The sequence below is a fragment of the Thalassophryne amazonica genome, chromosome 5 (assembly GCF_902500255.1).
Source record: "Thalassophryne amazonica chromosome 5, fThaAma1.1, whole genome shotgun sequence".
Taxonomy (NCBI): domain Eukaryota; kingdom Metazoa; phylum Chordata; class Actinopteri; order Batrachoidiformes; family Batrachoididae; genus Thalassophryne; species Thalassophryne amazonica.
This window is the reverse complement of record NC_047107.1, coordinates 80,150,176-80,166,184: the sequence shown is the minus strand read 5'-3', so window position 1 is coordinate 80,166,184 and position 16,009 is coordinate 80,150,176. Positions and strand designations below refer to the sequence as shown.

Sequence of the window (16,009 nt, the reverse complement as noted above, 5' to 3'; positions counted from 1 at the left end):
GAGAATCGTTAAGAAATTATTCGATCCACCGACATCAATAGCCTTTTTGCTTAACAATTCCCTTATTGGTCCTTCAAAGTGGCCGTTGTTTTTGAGGGTGTTTTATCGGGAAAATGATCATTTCTCTATGCTGATTGCAGACCCTGCAGCGGGTCTGTAATCAACCATTTCTGCAATGTGGCTCTAATTTGAAGCTTGAAGGAATGAAGCAGTGCTCCGACCCGCTGCTCCATTGGTTCTTTGCTTCGCTGTTTTCAGAAGCGGCAAATCTGCTTCTTAACCCCTCTCAAGGCCATTAAAATATGTCAATTGTGAGTCACATTTGTGCAGATTAAAGTCACAAACTGGGACTCCTGTCTTGTTCCGAGGAAAGAAACGAGAATCGTCCTCCATTCCATTCGCACAACTCCAGATGCTGCGCAGCTCTCTGCCGAATGAAGTTAAGAGTCCGGTCGGAATTAATAACTTCAAAGCGAATCGACATTTAAATCAAATGACACCTCTTTCCAAACATTGTAATACAAACAAACTGCAATCAATCAAAACGTCTTTCCTCCGAAAATGAGATGTTCTGTGCTGACGTGCAGCAGCCAGCTGAGCTCAGCATAGAGGTATGGAGTGACATTCATGCCAAAATGTCTGAAAGGAAATGCTTTTGACAAAAACTACAGATTTTGTTTATTTCTATTCATGTCCAGAGATCAAGGATCCACCATGTAGAGTTTATGTATGTCCAGAGTTTAAGGATCCAGTGACCAAGTTCATATTTATTTACTTTCAGACTCAATAAAATGTTGTTGACATAGAAAACCTGTAACCTGTGCTGCTTCGTTGGTTCATTGTTTCGCTCCTCTTCAGAAGTGGCAATTCCGCTTCTTAACCCCTCTCAAAGCCATTAAAATATGTCAATCGTGGGTCACTTTTGTGCAGATTAAAGTGACTAACTGGGACTCCTGTCTTGTTGCAAGAAAGAAATGAGAATCGTCCTCCGTTCCATTGTTCCAAACGCTGCGCCACTCTCTGCTGAGTCAAGTCTGCTCGGAATTTATAAGTTCAAAGCGAATCGCCATTAAATCAAATGACACCTCTTTCCAAATGTTGTAATACACACAATAAACAGCAAATGATCAAAATGATTTTTCCCCCAAAAATGAGACGTCCTGTGCTGATGAGCAGCAGCCCAAGACTGTATTGACGCCTTTGCGGTGTGAAATCTCACACATAACCATGTTCTCGTTGGGGAGGCCGAGATTTCATTGTCAGTGTAAACATGCGTTTGCGGCAACCTGTTTGCAACATTGCATCATTATAGAGGTGACTTCAACCAAAATACGTATTTAGGTGTTTAACTAAGAAAATCGTGAGTCTTTAATGTAAGTTTTATTTTTTTTAAAAAAGCATGTTGCTGTTAGGATTGCGTGTCGGGAACCAATTCTTTTTGGGCATCCTTAAGAAATGACTCGAGCCATCGACATCAATAGACGTTTTGCTTAACAATTCCCTTATTGAATCCCTTATTCAGAGTGGCCGTTGATTTTGGGGGTGTTTGTCAGGAAAATTTCTCTACATTGATTACAGACCTGGCAGCGGGTCTGTATAATTAACCGTTTCTGCAGCGTGGCTTTGCTTTTAACCAATGAAGCAGTGTTTCAATCTTCAACCAGCTGCTTTGTTGGTTCTTTGTTTTATTTCGCTCTATCTTAATTTTTCCCCACTACAACCGTAAAGAGGATATGTCTGTGAGTAATATTTCCCTTTTTTATGTTAAATCGACCTGTTATGATCTTTTGAAACAGTTGATGTATTTTATAACTTAAAAACGGGACTGATGCTAACGCATTAGCATGTCTATAGCATTTTCAATGTTAAAGTTAGCATTAAGCTGAACCATTATCAAGCCTCCCTCCCCAGTGCGCAAAGGATTCTGGAATACTCTAAAACCATGAATGGCTGCAGACCTTGCAGACTATAGCAGCCAGCTGAGCTCAGTTCAGACGTATGGAGAGACAATCATGCCATTAATGTCTGAAAGGAAATGCTTTTGACAAAAACTACAGATTTTGTTAATTTCTATTTATGTCCAGAGATCAAGGATCCACCATGTAGAGTTTATTATGTCCAGAGTTTAAGGATCCAGTGACCAATTTCATATTTATTTACTTTGAGACTCAATAAAATGTTGGTGACATAGAAAACCTGTAAAGCCTACTTTTAGTACACAGAAAATTCACAGGAGGTTTCAATAAGGAATCAGATCGATAAGCAGAATCAATAATGGTATCGATAAAAATCTTATCAATACCCATCTCTCATAATAAATGATCACCTTCTGACTCTGTAGGAGATATGACATGGAACTGTTGTGCCAGGCCGTACAGCATTAATAAACATGAATCTCACCTCCAACAGCTGTCTGGGAGTGTTTCACTGTGCGGACGTGGAGCCGAAACCCACAGCCTGTGGTTAAAATCCTCACCCAAATTAAAAAATAAATCCCATGTGATAATCCAACCACCTTGGTGCCCTGAGTTGCGTTGTGCCCCTGAAGTGAGCAAAAAAGATAAAAGAAATTAAAGTTTCCTGGAAAGTCTGACGCAGAGGACAGCATGGCCAATGCCAGCAAACTTTCAGCGAAGCTGTCCAGTGGCACTAAGTGTACGCGGGTTGTACGCACGCTTAGTGGATCATGCAGCATTATGCATACACACACATAGACATGGATGAGTGATAACTGCAGTTGTGGGTGATCTTTCAGCTGCCCCCAGTTCTTCAGGGTCACCACAGCAGATCCAGTACAGAACACTGGGATTTGGCACAAGTTTTACAGTAGATGCCCTTCCCAACACAACTCCAGTTTTTCTTGGAGAAACAAACACAGCCCCTATACAATTCTCATAGTTCATAGCTCATAGTTTACAGATTTTTTGGGGGGCCATTTTTCAGAGAATATGAATGATAACACAAAAGCTTTTTTCACTCATGGTTAGTGGTTGTGTGAAGACATTTATTGTCAAACAACTGTGTTTACTGTTTTTAAATCATAATGACAACAATCAATCAATCAATCAACTTTTTTCTTGTATAGCGCCAAATCACAACAAACAGTTGCCCCAAGGCGCTCCACATTGCAAGGCAAGGCCATACAATAATTATGAAACACAGTCTACGTCTAAAGCAACATAACCAAGGGATGGTCCAGGGTCACCCGATCCAGCCCTAACTATAAGCTTGAGCGAAAAGGAAAGTTTTAAGCCTAATCTTAAAAGTAGAGAGGGTATCTGTCTCCCTGATCTGAATTGGGAGCTGGTTCCACAGGAGAGGAGCCTGAAAGCTGAAGGCTCTGCCTCCCATTCTACTCTTACAAACCCTAGGAACTACAAGTAAGCCCGCAGTCTGAGAGCGAAGCGCTCTAATGGGGTAATATGGTACTACGAGGTCCCTAAGATAAGATGGGACCTGATTATTCAAAACCTTATAAGTAAGAAGAAGAATTTTAAATTCTATTCTAGCATTAACAGGAAGCCAATGAAGGGAGGCCAACACGGGTGAGATATGCTCTCTCCTGCTAGTCCCCGTCAGTACTCTAGCTGCAGCATTCTGAACCAACTGAAGGCTTTTTAGGGAACTTTTAGGACAACCTGATAATAATGAATTACAATAGTCCAGCCTAGAGGAAATAAATGCATGAATTAGTTTTTCAGCATCACTCTGAGACAAGACCTTTCTGATTTTAGAGATATTGCGTAAATGCAAAAAGGCAGTCCTACATATTTGTTTAATATGCGCTTTGAATGACATATCCTGATCAAAAATAACTCCAAGATTTCTCACAGTATTACTAGAGATCAGGGAAATGCCATCCAGAGTAACGATCTGGTTAGACACCATGCTTCTAAGATTTGTGGGGCCAAGTACAATAACTTCAGTTTTATCTGAGTTTAAAAGCAGGAAATTAGAGGTAATCCATGTCTTTATGTCTGTAAGACAATCCTGCAGTTTAGCTAATTGGTGCGTATCCTCTGGCTTCATGGATAGATAAAGCTGGGTATCATCTGCGTAACAATGAAAATTTAAGCAATACCGTCTAATAATACTGCCCAAGGGAAGCATGTATAAAGTGAATAAAATTGGTCCTAGCACAGAACCTTGTGGAACTCCATAATTAACTTTAGTCTGTGAAGAAGATTCCCCATTTACATGAACAAACTGTAATCTATTAGACAAATATGATTCAAACCACCGCAGCGCAATGCCTTTAATACCTATGACATGCTCTAATCTCTGTAATAAAATTTTATGGTCAACAGTATCAAAAGCAGCACTGAGGTCCAACAGAACAACCACAGAGATAAGTCCACTGTCCGAAGCCATAAGAAGATCATTTGTAACCTTCACTAATGCTGTTTCTGTACTATGATGAATTCTAAAACCTGACTGAAACTCTTCAAATAGACCATTCCTCTGCAGGTGATCAGTTAGCTGTTTTACAACTACCCTCTCAAGAATCTTTGAGAGAAAAGGAAGGTTGGAGATTGGCCTATAATTAGCTAAGATAGCTGGGTCAAGTGATGGCTTTTTAAGTAATGGTTTAATTACTGCCACCTTAAAGGCCTGTGGTACATAACCAACTAACAAAGATAGATTGATCATATTTAAGATTGAAGCATTAAATAATGGTAGGACTTCCTTGAGCAGCCTGGCAGGAATGGGGTCTAATAAGCATGTTGATGGTTTGGATGAAGTAACTAATGAAAATAACTCAGACAGAACAATCGGAGAGAAAGAGTCTAACCAAATACCGGCATCACTGAAAGCAGCCAAAGATAACGATACATGTTTGGGATGGTTATGAGTAATTTTTTCTCTAATAGTCAAAATTTTGTTAGCAAAGAAAGTCATGAAGTCATTACTAGTTAAAGTTAATGGAATACTCAGCTCAATAGAGCTCTGACTCTTTGTCAGCCTGGCTACAGTGCTGAAAAGAAACCTGGGGTTGTTCTTATTTTCTTCAATTAGTGATGAGTAGAAAGATGTCCTAGCTTCACGAAGGGCTTTCTTATAGAGCAACAAACTCTTTTTCCAGGCTAAGTGAAGATCTTCTAAATTAGTGAGACGCCATTTCCTCTCCAACTTACGGGTTATCTGCTTTAAGCTACGAGTTTGTGAGTTATACCACGGAGTCAGACACTTCTGATTTAAAGCTCTCTTTTTCAGAGGAGCTACAGCATCCAAAGTTGTCTTCAATGAGGATGTAAAACTATTGACAAGATACTCTAACTCCCTTACAGAGTTTAGGTAGCTACTCTGCTCTGTGTTGGTATATGACATTAGAGAACATAAAGAAGGAATCATATCCTTAAACCTAGTTACAGCGCTTTCTGAAAGACTTCTAGTGTAATGAAACTTATTCCCCACTGCAGGGTAGTCCATCAGGGTAAATGTAAATGTTATTAAAAAATGATCAGACAAAAGGGAGTTTTCAGGGAATACTGTTAAGTCTTCTATTTCCATACCATAAGTCAGAACAAGATCTAAAATATGATTAAAGTGGTGGGTGGACTCATTTACTTTTTGAGCAAAGCCGATAGAGTCTAATAATAGATTAAATGCAGTGTTGAGGCTGTCATTCTCAGCATCTGTGTGGATGTTAAAATCGCCCACTATAATTATCTTATCTGAGCTAAGCACTAAGTCAGACAAAAGGTCTGAAAATTCACAGAGAAACTCACAGTAACGACCAGGTGGACGATAGATAATAACAAATAAAACTGGTTTTTGGGACTTCCAATTTGGATGGACAAGACTAAGAGACAAGCTTTCAAATGAATTAAAGCTCTGTCTAGGTTTTTGATTAATTAATAAGCTGGAATGAAAGATTGCTGCTAATCCTCCGCCCCGGCCCGTGCTACGAGCATTCTGACAGTTAGTGTGACTCGGGGGTGTTGACTCATTTAAACTAACATATTCATCCTGCTGTAACCAAGTTTCTGTTAGGCAGAATAAATCAATACGTTGATCAATTATTATATCATTTACCAACAGGGACTTAGAAGAAAGAGACCTAATGTTTAATAGACCACATTTAACTGTTTTAGTCTGTGGTGCAATTGAAGGTGCTATATTATTTTTTCTTTTTGAATTTTTATGCTTAAATAGATTTTTGCTAGTTATTGGTGGTCTGGGAGCAGTCACCGTCTCTACGGGGATGGGGTAATAGGGGGATGGCAGGGGGAGAGAAGCTGCAGAGAGGTGTATAAGACCACAGCTCTGCCTCCTGGTCCCAATGCTAGACAGTCACAGTTTGGAGGATCCCAAAAAATTGGCCAGATTTCTAGAAATGAGATCTGCTCCCTCTAAAGTGGGATGGATGCCGTCTCTCCTAACAAGACCAGGTTTTCCCCAGAAGCTTTGCCAATTATCAATGAAGCCCACCTCATTTTTTGGACACCACTCAGACAGCCAGCAATTCAAGGAGAACATGCGGCTAAACATGTCACTCCCGGTCTGATTGGGGAGGGGCCCAGAGAAAACAACAGAGTCCGACATTGTTTTTGCAAAGTTACACACCGATTCAATGTTAATTTTAGTGACCTCCGATTGACGTAACCGAGTGTCATTACTGCCGACGTGAATTACAATCTTACCAAATTTACGCTTAGCCTTAGCCAGCAATTTCAAATGTCCTTCGATGTCGCCTGCTCTGGCCCCCGGAAGACAATTGACAATGGTTGCTGGTGTCGCTAACTTCACATTTCTCAAAACAGAGTCGCCAATAACCAGAGTTTGATCCTCGGCGAGTGTATCGTCGAGTGGGGAAAAACGGTTAGAGATGTGAACGGGTTGACGGTGTACACGGCGCTTCTGTTTAGGGCTACGCTTCCTCCTCACAGTCACCCAGTCAGCCTGCCTTCCCGACTGCACGGGGTCTGCCAGGGGGGAACTAACGGCGGCTAAGCTACCTTGGTCCGCACCGACTACAGGGGCCTGGCTAGCTGTAGAATTTTCCACGGTGCGGAGCCGAGCCTCCAATTCGCCCAGCCTGGCCTCCAAAGTTACGAATAAGCTGCACTTATTACAAGTACCGTTACTGCTAAAAGAGGCCGAGGAATAACTAAACATTTCACACCCAGAGCAGAAAAGTACGGGAGAGACAGGAGAAGCCGCCATGCTAAAACGGCTAAGAGCTAGTAGCTACGCTAAGCTAGCGGATTCCCAAACAGGGAATCCGACACTAGACAGGCTGTGGAGCAGCACAGGTAACGCACGACAACAGTGCTAAAATAAAATAAAAATCCACTAGACAGGCTGTGGAGCAGCACAGGTAACGCACAACAACAGTGCTAAAAAATAAAATAAAAATAAAAATCCACTGGACAGGCTGTGGAGCAGCACAGGCAACGCACGACAACAGTGCTAAAACAAAATAAAAATCCACTAGACAGGCTGTGGAGCAGCACAGGTAACGCACGACAACAGTGCTAAAAAATAAAATAAAAATAAAAATCCACTGGACAGGCTGTGGAGCAGCACAGGCAACGCACGACAACAGTGCTAAAACAAAATAAAAATCCACTGGACAGGCTGTGGAGCAGCACAGGTAACGCACGACAACAGTGCTAAATCAAAATCCACTGGACAGGCTGTGGAGCAGCACAGGTAACGCATGACAACAGTGCTAAAACAAAATAAAAATCCACTAGACAGGCTGTGGAGCAGCACAGGTAACGCACAACAACAGTGCTAAAAAATAAAATAAAATAAAAATCCACTGGACAGGCTGTGGAGCAGCACAGGCAACGCACGACAACAGTGCTAAAACAAAATAAAAATCCACTAGACAGGCTGTGGAGCAGCACAGGCAACGCACGACAACAGCGCTAAACAAAAATCCACTGGACAGGCTGTGGAGCAGCACAGGTAACGCACGACAACAGTGCCAAAAAACAAAACAAAAATCCACTGAACAGGCTGTGGAGCAGCGCAGGTAACACACGATAACAGTGCTAAAAAATAAAATAAAAATCCACTGAACAGGCTGTGGAGCAGCACAGGTAACGCACGACAACAGTGCTAAAATAAAATAAAAATCCACTGAACAGGCTGTGGAGCAGCACAGGTAACACATGACAACAGTGCTAAAAAATAAAATAAAAATCCACTGAACAGGCTGTGGAGCAGCACAGGTAACACATGACAACAGTGCTAAAAAATAAAATAAAAATCCACTGAACAGGCTGTGGAGCAGCACAGGTAACACACGACAACAGTGCTAAAAAATAAAATAAAAATCCACTGAACAGGCTGTGGAGCAGCACAGGTAACACACGACAACAGTGCTAAAAAATAAAATAAAAATCCACTGAACAGGCTGTGGAGCAGCACAGGTAACGCACGACAACAGTGCTAAAATAAAATAAAAATCCACTAGGCAAGCTGTGGAGCAGCACAACAACAGTGCTAAAAAATAAAACAAAAATAAAAACGAAAGCGTTAGCAAGCTAGTTAGCCTGCCAACGCTGATGAAGGCCAGCTGATAAAAGAGCTCCGTCGCGATGCTTCGACCGTTAGAGGTCTTCCTTAGGCGTTGGAGCACGGTGAAAAAGTAAAAAAAAGTAAAAAAGTCTTGAAAAAGACTGTTAATTCAAAGAACTCAAACAGCTCAGTTCAAACAGCTAACAGATACAGCAGAACACCGCTGTGCTCCGGAGAAACAACCCAACAGAAACAACCCAAATGACCCTAATCAAAGGTTTACATACCCCAGTCCTTCATACCATGTATTGCCCCCTTTAACATTGACAGCTTGTAGTCTTTCATGGTAGTTGTGGACAAGGCTCTTAATTTACTCTGATGGAAAAGCTGCCTTTTCTTCTTGGCAAAAAGCCTGCAGTTCCTGTAAATTCCTGCACTGTCTTGCATGAATTGCATGTTTGCGATCTCTCCAGAGTGGCTCAATGATACTGAGGTCAGGAGACTGAGATGGCCACTCCAGAACCTTCACTTTATTCTGCTGTAGCCAATGACAGGTCAACTTGGCCTTGTTTTGGATCGTTGTCATGTTGGAACATCCAAGTATGTCCTATACGCAGCTTCTGGGCTGATGAATGCAAATTTTCCTTTAGCATTTTCTGCTAACATACTGCATTCATCCTGCCAACAATTTTGACAAAGTTTCCTGTGCCTTTGTAGCTCACACATCCCCAAAACATCAGTGCTCCACCTCGGTGCTTCATAGTAGGAAAGGTGTACCTTTCATCATATGCCTTGTTGACTCCTCTACAAATGTAACCTTTATGGTTGTAGCACTTTTGGACTCAGCACTCTAAATGGTTTTGTTCTCTGTGCTGTTTGGCATATTATAAGGGGGACACTTTCTGGCATTTGTGTAATAATGGCTTTCTTCTGGCGACTCAACCATGCAGCCCATTTTTCTTCAAGTGCCTCCTTATTGTGCATCTTGAAACACCCACACCATTTTTTTTTCAGAGTCCTGTATCTCAGCTGAAGTTATTTGTGGGTTTTTCTTTGCATCCCAAACAATTTTCCTGGCAGTTGTTGCTGAAATTTTTGTTGGTCTACCTGACCGTGCTTTGGTTTCAAAAGAATCCCTCATTTTCCATTTCTTAATTAGATTTTGAACGCGCTGATTGGCATTCTCAGTCCCTTGGATATCTTTTTATATTCCTTTCCTGTTTTATACAGTTATATCAGGAGCCCAGAAAGTTACTGACCTTTTATACACACACACTGATTACTAGAAAACAGATTAAATCAAAAATTCTACCAGAGTATGTAAACGTTTGAGCACAACTGTGACTTCTGAGAACTGACAGTATCAGGCATACATAGAAGAGACTGGCTGTAATTTAGCAATGAAGTATAAGTAAAGATTTAATTGATTTGGTTAAAAAAAAGAAGTAACCACAAAAGACTGGGTTTTTGAGCAACAAACATATGCAGAGAGTCTCCAATTTGTCAACAAATGCGTGAGAAAGTTATTGAAATGTTTAAAAACAATGTTCCTCAAAGAAAGATTAGAAGAGATTTGCATATTTAAGTAATCAGAAAAAAATCTAATGTGTAAATGGCTGAACACCCATGATGTCTGATCCTTCACAGAGCACTGTATCAAGAGCCATTATTCATCAGTAACTGACATAATCACATGGGTAAGGGATTACTTTGGGAAAGTACAACAATAGGGAGTTATATTCAGAAATATCACTTAAAACTGCTTTGCAAAAAAGAAGCCTTATGTTTCCCCCCCTCTTCTGTTTTAATTTTTGTATTTTTTTTTTCTGATTTGGGGTTGTATTTTAAACCGTGTCTTTCTTACTTCTCTTCCTGATCCTTCATCTCTGTAATGTTCAGGAGCTCGATACATAACACTTTGGATGGTGGCTCAGGCATCACCTGTTTGCACATCCCCAGATAGTAACATCTGAGAATACAGAGTGTTTCCCAGAAACGGTCCAACTCCACCTATTGAAGATAAAAATAACAGGCATCCCAAAAGTAAAATTAATTAATAACCCACAGTGACGCATACACAGAATGAATCAAATAAAAAGGAATGTAGTTCAAATTTGTAAAATGGAAATGATTTACTGCCACCACAGGGGCCAGTTTCATTTTTGTACAAACAATGATTAAAAGAAACTGAAACATTACCTGTATGAGTCTTGTATGATGGTTGATGAGGATCACAGTATGGTCCTCCAACCACCTGCTACCCATCAGGGCAGACCTCTCTTGTTCGTTCTTCTCTTTCCGCTTGTCACAGATGTCCCACAAGCGTTCACAAAGTTCCTGTGCACATTATAGTCCATATATATACACACACACACACACACATTTCCTCACAGTTGGTTTTTTACAGTTTCATCATATCATTAGCCCGAGGATATCTATATTGCATCTTATCGCAGTTTGTTCTTACATCTAGTCTCAGATGTAGCTCTGCTTTGGTGTCGTCATCAGAAGACATATCTTCAGGTATTCTGTTGAAGTCCCTCTGCCACTGACAAACAAACTCCTGCCTTTTGTCAGGACGCTGCAGGTAATGCTTGAACTCCTCTCTGCAGATACAGCAGTCAAAACACTTTAAGTACAAAGCAAGCAAGAAAGCAAAGCACATTTAAATAGCTATTTTGAAAAACCTTTGTACAGAATGCAGAACAAATGAGACATAATTTCAATTTATTTCAATTTCAATTTATTTTCATTTATACAGCGCCAAATCACAACAGAGTTGCCTCAAAGCGCTTCACACAGGTAAGGTCTAACCTTACCAACCCCCAAAGCAACAGTGGTAAGGAAGAACTCCCTCTGAGGAAGAAACTTCAAGCAGACCAGACTCAAAGGGGTGACCCTCTGCTTGGGCCATGCTACAAACATAAATTACAGAACAATTCACAGAACAATTCACGGACAAATACACAAGAAATGCTATTGGCGCACAGGACAGGAGGATCGCCAACACAAATACAACTCCATAAAAAGACAACTTACAAAATACATATGAAGGGTGACTGAATATGTTTTGAGCCTGACCCAGGAAGCGCAGGATGTGGTTCTCCATCTTTTCCATTCAGAGAAATCAAGATTTCTTTTGAGAATGCATGAAATTTTGACTCACTGGGTGTAATGTTGCAGACACAATATTTCAATCAAGTGAGTAGGGGTGTGTCAGACTGGCAAAATGGACAAAGTTGGTGGGCGTGCTGTGATTCAGTATTTCAGAAAAAAGGGAATGTCTCCGAAGGAGATCCATGAAGACATGGTAATGATATTACTGGAGAATGCCCTGTCTTATGCCACAGTTAAACGCTGGTCAGCCAAATTCAAGAGGGGTAAACAAGCATCGAAGATGTAGCAAGATCAGGAAGACCTAGAAGTGCCACCTCAACTGATATGATCCAGAAGACCCATGATATGGTCTACACTGACAGAAGAGTAAGTGAGCATCACATAATCAGTACTGTTGGTATTTGCCAGAAGAGATTTCATTCAGAACTGGAAGAACTGGCAATGACAAAACTTTCAGACGGTTGGTCCCAAGGGTTCTCAAGGCTGATCAGAAATGCACAAGGTTCCAGAAGTTCAGAGAGAGACTTTTTGAGGCAGATCTGGATAACTTCTTGTGACGATTCGTGACCATGGATGAGACGTGGGTGCATCACATCGAACTGGAGTCCAAACAACAGTCAAAGCAATGGAAACTTGTGGGTTTTCCCCTGCTGAAGAAAGCCAAAGCTGTCTCATCTGCTTTAAGGTCATGGCCTCTGTCTTCTGGGATGCTGAGGGCATCATAATGATGGACTCCACAAGGGACTGACCATCGATGGAAGCTGATGATGCTTCCCTTTTGTGAGAACTGCAAGAGAAAAAGCAGAAGGGGTTTGAAATGCTCCAACAAGATGTGCTGTTTCACTAGAACATTGCTCTGGTTCACACATCAGTCAGCGCAATGGGTGCCAATCATGAATGTACCTTCGACCTTATTCTGCACCCATCTTATTCCCCTAACTTGGGTCCTTTGGACTTCCATCTTTTTCGAAACATGATAAGGCATTTTGTGGAACTCATGATACTGATAACGCAGTGGATGACTTTCGTGACCTCCAGGCTAAGACCTTCTATGAGAAAGGCATTAACGCACTGCAATGATGCTGAAAAAAGTGTGTGGACTTGCATGGAGATTATGTTGAAAAATAAAGCATTGCATTAGTTTAGTTGTGGTTTGTTCTAGGTCAGGCTCAAAATGTTTAAATCACCCCTCATATATAAAGAGTGTACAAACAGATTTTTGTCACTAGTGGTGTACCACTGGTTTGGTTAGGTGTCATACTAATAGATGTCTTTGAAGAAGGGGTTGTACTTATATAACAGACATGTTGAGTATTTAAGTTTTATTGTACAATTGTTCTTCGTGTTGATATCTGACTTCATTGACAATGCCCATAACTAACCTTTCCACCACTGTTAGAAATTATAATTCAAACTACAGTGTAGTGGTCTACCTTTTGGTGATAAATAAGACTCATGCTGCTCTATGCAAACACAATACAGCCACAAATTCTTCAGAAAAGCACATTTTTGTATTATTAGAAATTATATTACAAATCAAGTGTGAATGCTGCCACAGTGAAGATGTGTCATCACCAAAATAGGTTGCACTTCAGATTAGAAATGAAGTATGAACAAATGTGTTTCCAACAGTGGATCTCCAGCAACAGACAAGGTCAAAGATAACAAATGTAATAGAAAGCACAAATTGATGTGTCTATCATTAAAAAGAAAACTATGCAGTAACTTTGTTTTCTTCACTTGGTATCATACATAAAACTACCAGGTACCTAAGGTTGAAAAGATGTTGGATAATAAGGGTGCATTCTGTCCGCAGTTCTTGCATCACTGCCTTTAGATTACTCACATAAGACTCACACATCTTATCCCAATTAGTGAGCAAATAATTTGGAAGGTCCTGAAAATATAGACAGGGAAATAAGACGGGGAGAGGGGCGGGTAAAACAAAAGGTCATTATACACAGTAGAAGGCATACAGATGTTCAAATAAGCACGGGGTTCAGCTCAAACAGCATGAAATGCCACAACCATCTATATCATATACAGAAACAAATGGAAATATTCTTAAATATAAATAGACGTTTTGTCATACTGGAGGCAGAGGTTCATCCACGTAGACCGAACTGGAACCTGGACAAGAAGGTGTAGACTCATCTGGGTTCTTAAGTACCTCCCCAGCATTGCCATTGTGTAATGAACAAATCGATGCTTTCCTCGACTGTCCTATACATTAGCAAAGACAAACCATCCATCCTGTTATGGTTTTAGTAGAGTCAAAAATAAACCCAATTTGCAGGCAGCAAATAGACAAAAGGGGTAGTTATAAAAACAACTACCCCTTTTTAATGTTCCCAAAGCGATAATCAGTCCAAACAGGTGACATGGAAAACCGTCTCCAAACAACACATGATAAGGTGGTCCAAACAGGAGTTAACACAAAACTAATTACAGCCACTAAAGAAGGTAAGAACAAGGGTCAAGGTTCTTACATGAACCAGCAGCAGCGTGAACAAATGCAAGCAACCAGCAAATGAACAGAGAACTAGGTGTTACTTAATGACAAACTCAAACTGATGAACAGGTGTATGACAGGGTCAAAGGTCAGGTGACAAACTAACAAGAAAAGTTGATCAAAAAACTCAGACATCTAAAGTTAAGTAGAAACAAAACATGCTCATCACCAAAAAACATAACCAGGAAGAAGAAACGTCACAAAACCAAAAGACAGATCCAAAACCACATAATACTAAAATAAACATAGAACTTAAAAAGAGAACAAGATGCAACAGTGGAAAATACTGCCAGACTGAGCATAAATAATGAGGCAACAATATTAGACTTAAAAATAAACAAAACCACCTCAAGAAATAAAAGCAGCAACTACAAAGTGGAAACAATGTAAAACAGAGGAACTATACTTGATGACCCACAGCATACCCAGAGAGATAATGACAGAACCCACAAAGACCAGGACAGAGGATGAGGACTGAATATAAACATAAAGACAGAGGCAGACGTACACACACACGAGGTACAGAGACGACAGGCAAAAGAGGAACACCCAAGTGACACTGATTCAAAAACAACTTATTGTACAAAGGGTTCCATGTCCCATAGACAGCAACAGGAACAAGCGGAGGTCGGTTTGGCAGCCAGTAAGGGCCGACAACAGTGTCCAGTGAGTGGCCAAGTGATCGTCTGAACCCGCCGGCTGGGTCTGGGTGCTGACCATGAGGCCGGCAGGAATTCCCGGAGGAGACAGGAGACTGGCTGGTCGGCTGGCAGATGTTCTTGGTGGAAACTGTAGACCAACTGCTCCACGGGCAGGAGTCCTCTGCGGATATGGGAGATGGCAGTCGATCTCCCGCCAATCTCCTGTGTGTAGGGATGTTTATATCCCGTCCCAAACAGGAGTTCTCAAAACAGAGGCAGAACGCCCCTCTACGACATTCCAGGGTGCAGAGGTGGGTGGCCCCGCAGTAATGCCGTCAGAAGCAAGGGCAGTCAGGCCCACAGCGATGTCTCCATATGTGGGAGCAGACTGCTCCCAGGTAACGTCTTCGGCAGCAGAGGCAGCCAGGTGTGCGGCACTGTCAGAAGCAGACGGCCCCTCCATGGCAACCACAGATGCTGGGGCGGATGGCCCCTGACATCTTCTGAAGTGGGAGTGGACGGCTCCCTGGTGACGTCCTTTGGCTGTGGAACCTGAAGTGCATTGAGGCAGCATTGTTGTAATTTGGTGTTATATAACAAAGACAAAATACTTTGAAACTGATGATTAGCTACAGAAATCATTCCCCAGTCAATGTCCACAGGTGGATACTGGGGCATAGATGAGGATGACAGCAGGCAACAACACTGATGCATCAATGGTAGCATTCACAGGTAGAGGGGAGAGCTGAGAAATTGAGTCTTAAATAGCCCTCCCAATTTGTAGGAAATGTTTGTGAGGAGAGTGGGGCATGACAAGTGAAAGTAGATCTCGGCATCGCCATTTGTCTGCCAGAAGTAGTTCACTTCATGTAAGTCAACATGAATCAATTACAGCCTCAGGTCTTCTTGAATATGATGCCACAAGCTTGGCACACCCTTCTTTGGGTAGTTTTGCCCATTCCTCTTTGCAGCACCTCTCAAGCTCCATCAGGTTGGATGGGGAGCGTCGGTATGCAGCCATTTTCAGATCTTTCCAGAGATGTTCAATCGGATTCAGGTCTGGGTTCTGGCTGGGCCACTAAAGGACATTCACAGAGTTGTCCTGAAGCCACTCCTTTGATATCCTGGCTGTGTGTTTAGGGTCATTGTCCTGTTGAAATCCCCTCTTGCTTGCCTCTACTGGTGGTTGGCTCTCACTGCGGTATTGTATCACTTCCTGTTATGGAGCACAGCGGTGTTTTTCTGTATCTGTTAGCTGTTTAATCTG

General features: G+C 41.5%; 1 protein-coding gene across 1 annotated transcript in view; it reads right to left on the bottom strand.

Annotated features, from left to right (window-relative positions):
• Positions 1-16,009, bottom strand: part of spef2 (sperm flagellar 2) — a 111,639-nt gene that overhangs the window by 47,846 nt on the left and 47,784 nt on the right. Inside the window, exons 20-24 of the mRNA XM_034169578.1 lie at positions 13,682-13,812; positions 13,359-13,486; positions 10,940-11,078; positions 10,672-10,809; positions 10,337-10,482 (exon numbers count right to left, since the gene is read on the bottom strand). Of these exons, the coding sequence (XP_034025469.1) occupies positions 10,337-10,482; positions 10,672-10,809; positions 10,940-11,078; positions 13,359-13,486; positions 13,682-13,812 (682 nt within the window). The remainder of the gene's footprint in view (positions 1-10,336; positions 10,483-10,671; positions 10,810-10,939; positions 11,079-13,358; positions 13,487-13,681; positions 13,813-16,009) is intronic.